This window comes from Borostomias antarcticus, assembly GCF_949987555.1.
Source record: "Borostomias antarcticus genome assembly, chromosome: 19".
NCBI classification, from domain to species: domain Eukaryota; kingdom Metazoa; phylum Chordata; class Actinopteri; order Stomiiformes; family Stomiidae; genus Borostomias; species Borostomias antarcticus.
This window is the reverse complement of record NC_140252.1, coordinates 750110-754346: the sequence shown is the minus strand read 5'-3', so window position 1 is coordinate 754346 and position 4237 is coordinate 750110. Positions and strand designations below refer to the sequence as shown.

General features: G+C 46.6%; 1 protein-coding gene across 1 annotated transcript in view; it reads right to left on the bottom strand.

Moving 5' to 3' along the window:
• LOC311321650 (protein ABHD1-like) overlaps nt 1-449 on the bottom strand; it is an 11660-nt gene extending 11211 nt beyond the window's left edge. The window contains exon 1 of the mRNA XM_084453652.1: nt 327-449. Within this exon, the coding sequence (XP_084309778.1) occupies nt 327-446 (120 nt within the window). The 5' untranslated portion in view covers nt 447-449. The remainder of the gene's footprint in view (nt 1-326) is intronic.
• Nucleotides 450-4237: the final 3788 nt, after the last annotated feature.

Here is a 4237-nt window from a genome sequence, read left to right as displayed (position 1 = left end):
GGGGTAGGAAGCCCTCTGGAGGGGGAGGACCAGGGGGGGAGGTGGGAAGCCCTCTGGAGGGGGGGGACCAGGGGGGGAGGTGGGAGGCCCTCTGGAGGGGGAGGACCAGGGGGGGAGGTGGGAAGCCCTCTGGAGGGGGAGGACCAGGGGGGGAGGTGGGAAGCCCTCTGGAGGGGGAGGACCAGGGGGGGAGGTGGGAGGCCCTCTGGAGGGGGAGGACCAGGGGGGGAGGTGGGACAGAGCACAGCAGCACCTCTACGAAAGCCAGGAGACAATTAAGTGAACTTTCCCTAACAAGGGCTAGTCTCCGTGGGGGTAGGACTGACCTGGCCCTCACGCCCCCAGAGGCAGAACAGGGTAGCGGTGATGGCGCCGAGGAGCAGTGTGCAGGGTTTGGAGAAAACCTCCAAACATTCCTTCCATAGCTCGGAGTGAGACAGGAGCATGACCGGGCGATGTATCACACACTCTGGTTCATTTACGGAAGGAAATAAAAGGTCACTTCAAAAGATTGCTACGTGCAAATACTACAGGCTAAGTTAGCCTACAGGGCCAATGTTTGTTGAACAGTTCACAAAGACTGAGAGGATGGCCTCTGTGGCCCCCCTAAAGTTGGGCAAGACCCAAGACCATTTCAATGGGATTTTCTGTCACTGTGGCAACTCCAAACAAACTTCCTGTTTTGATGTACATTTCATGTGATGTTGCGTCTTTACTTTACCTGAGCAGTTTGATTTTAAAACAGACAGGAAAATAACGTTTCCTCCTACTACAACAGTGTATCTGTTTGTGTACGTTTTCATAAATACTGAGGTAGAGTTCGCTAGTAGTTATTTGTTTTAAAGTGACATAAGTCTCGTCAGTATCGGGCCACTAGTGGCTAGTTCCCATAAACGCAGAGACCGGTCAAACCGGTCTAACCACTAACCCTAACCCCTTCTATTAATACATCCATGCCTTAACCCAACCCTAAGCATAACCTTAACCCAACCATAAGCCTAACCTTAACCCAACCATAAGCCTAACCTTAACCCAACCATAAGCCTAACCTTAACCCAACCCTAAGCCTAACCTTAACCCAACCATAAGCCTAACCTTAACCCAACCACAAGCCTAACCTTAACCCAACCATAAGCCTAACCTTAACCCAACCACAAGCCTAACCTTAACCCAACCACAAGCCTAACCTTAACCCAACCACAAGCCTAACCTTAACCCAACCATAAGCCTAACCTTAACCCAACCATAAGCCTAACCTTCACCCAACCATAAGCCTAACCTTAACCCAACCCTAAGCCTAACCTTAACCCAACCATAAGCCTAACCTTAACCCAACCATAAGCCTAACCTTAACCCAACCATAAGCCTAACCTTAACCCAACCATAAGCCTAACCTTAACCCAACCATAAGCCTAACCTTAACCCAACCATAAGCCTAACCTTAACCCAACCATAAGCCTAACCTTAACCCAACCATAAGCCTAACCTTAACCCAACCATAAGCCTAACCTTAACCCAACCACAAGCCTAACCTTAACCCAACCATAAGCCTAACCTTAACCCAACCACAAGCCTAACCTTAACCCAACCATAAGCCTAACCTTAACCCAACCATAAGCCTAACCTCGACCCAACCCTAAACTGCCCCTGCGTTAATACGCAATAGCCAACAATGATCTGTATTCGCAAATAGCATTGAATGCTAAACTCCTTATTAGACAGGTAAACTCCTTATTAGACAGGTAAACTCCTTATTAGACAGGTAAATAGCTCTTATTAGACAGGTAAACTCCTTATTAGACAGGTAAATAGCTCTTATTAGACAGGTAAACTCCTTATTAGACAGGTAAATAGCTCTTATTAGACAGGTAAACTCCTTATTAGACAGGTAAATAGCTCTTATTAGACAGGTAAATAGCTCTTATTAGACAGGTAAACTCCTTATTAGACAGGTAAATAGCTCTTATTAGACAGGTAAATAGCTCTTATTAGACAGGTAAACTCCTTATTAGACAGGTAAACTCCTTATTAGACAGGTAAACTCCTTATTAGACAGGTAAACTCCTTATTAGACAGGTAAACTCCTTATTAGACAGGTAAACTCCTTATTAGACAGGTTAATAGCTACTAACGTTACAGATATTCGTTTTAATGGACAATAAGTCTATCATCTCTGCCCGACTTTAGGGGGAGTAAGGTTAGCTACAGTAGAAATGATCCTGCTGCTAAAGATCAAAGGGCTAGCAGGATAAACTAGGTTACATTAAAAGATCAAAGGGCTAGCAGGATAAACTAGGTTACATTAAAAGATCAAAGGGCTAGCAGGATAAACTAGGTTACATTAAAAGTGAGGTCAACTCACGCTAGCTTGAGCTAGTCTGGTAAATAAGCTCATTTAAGGTGGATTAGATCAAACTACACAAGGCTGGGCCGCCTCAGATAGTGGGGATCGATGAAGACATAACAAAGTCAAAGGACAACATAAACAACAACAACATGACGTAATAGCTAACATGACAACAAGTCAACAGGACGATGGTGGATGAGCCCGATAGCTCACTGCAAACCTGCCTTCAGAAACATGTACAGATGATCTCTTCTCCAGCCCGTGGAAGGGTAGTTATGTGAGAAACTAAAGTAGGTTAGTTAAAACAGTCCCAAAGAGAAATGATCCACTTCTACACATCCCGATCCTCTTCTTCTACACATCCCGGCCCAGTCAGCCCGGCTTCTCAGCTTCTTCTTCTTCTTCTGGTTTCTGGCAGGCTAGACGCCGACGTGGCGTGTTGCTGCCTCTCCCTGGCCAGACACGGTACTACACCCCTCCCACACCCTCACACTCTAAGATGTAGGCCAGTAGCGAACATAAAGCTTGCCACCGCCCTCCCCACCTCATACTGGTGACTCCCATGGCCCAAAAGGGCCCTCAGAGACTGACTCCCCCACCCTCACCACACGAACAAACATGTCAGCCCTCTCCCCAGCGCCGTTGTTTAGCGGTGAAAGGTGATGATGATTATAGGGGGCCACAAGCAAGCAGGGCCCACAAAAAAAAACAAGAGGTCCCTCTTTCTATGAGGAAATTATTCTGCATGTAGATCAGTCACACTAATGCTGCATCAGAATTCAAATTAAGCCACAAATAATGCAATATAAAAATAATGAGGTCTGGTCAGAGGTGGAGGGCTGAGGCTGCCCAGCCCCTAAGTCTGAAGTGCTAACAGTAACTATAGTAACAGTACTCCTATATGCTAACATGGATATCTTAATAACAACACTATAGCTTACAATGAGAATCAGAATCAGTTTTTAATCGGTTTTTATTTATTTTTAAATTTGCCACCTCCACCGCCTCCTCCTCCGAGCCAGGGAAGAGGAGAGAGAGAGAAGAGGACATCTCCCTCTCTCTCCCTGACTCTCTCTCAGTGGTCCAGAGAGAGAGAGAGAGGAGAAGGAGATACCATCCTGACATCTCCCCTCCCCCCCTCTCTACCCTCTCTAGCTCACTGAGAGAGACTCAGCGAAAGAGAACACTGAATGTCTCTCAGTGAGGAAGAGAGGGGGGGGGGGGAGATGTCGAGATGATACCTCCTTCTCCTCTCTCTCTCTCTCTAGCCCACGAGAGAGAGTCAGGGAAAGAGAGGAAGACGTCCCCCTCTCTCTCTCTCTGGCTGCTCTTCCTCTGTCGCTCTCTGGCTGCCCTTCCTCTGTCGCTCTCTGTCTGCCCTTCCTCTGTTGCTCTCTGGCTTTTATACTCCTCCTGGCCCACGTCACAAGGGCGCTCTGTGACGTCACGGTTTGCTCTGTGACGTCACGGTTTGCAAAGGCTCTTTTGACAAAACCACCAACTTTCTAAAATCACTGTAAATCACTTGATTGGCACTTTCAGACAGGTGTGATGAAGGTGCTATTGCAAATTAAACCATGGTGGGAACAACAAGACTGAGCTGGGGAGCCCACCCACGCGCACAGCGGCATATCTCAATCAAGGCTTTGTGTCCATAAATTAGCTGACTTATTCTAGCAGCCTAGCATCTAATTCATTCATTCATTCATTCATTCAATTCACCTAGTTCATAACAACGCAGGCGCCTTCACGAGTATCCTGGATTGGCGTTAATATTATAATAATATTCTCTCGTTCAAAATAAAGCAACTGCCAAAAGTTAAAAAGTCTTTATTGAGATATGCCGCTAGGGCGTGGGGAGCCCCTTTTCTTTTTTAAATAATATTCTCT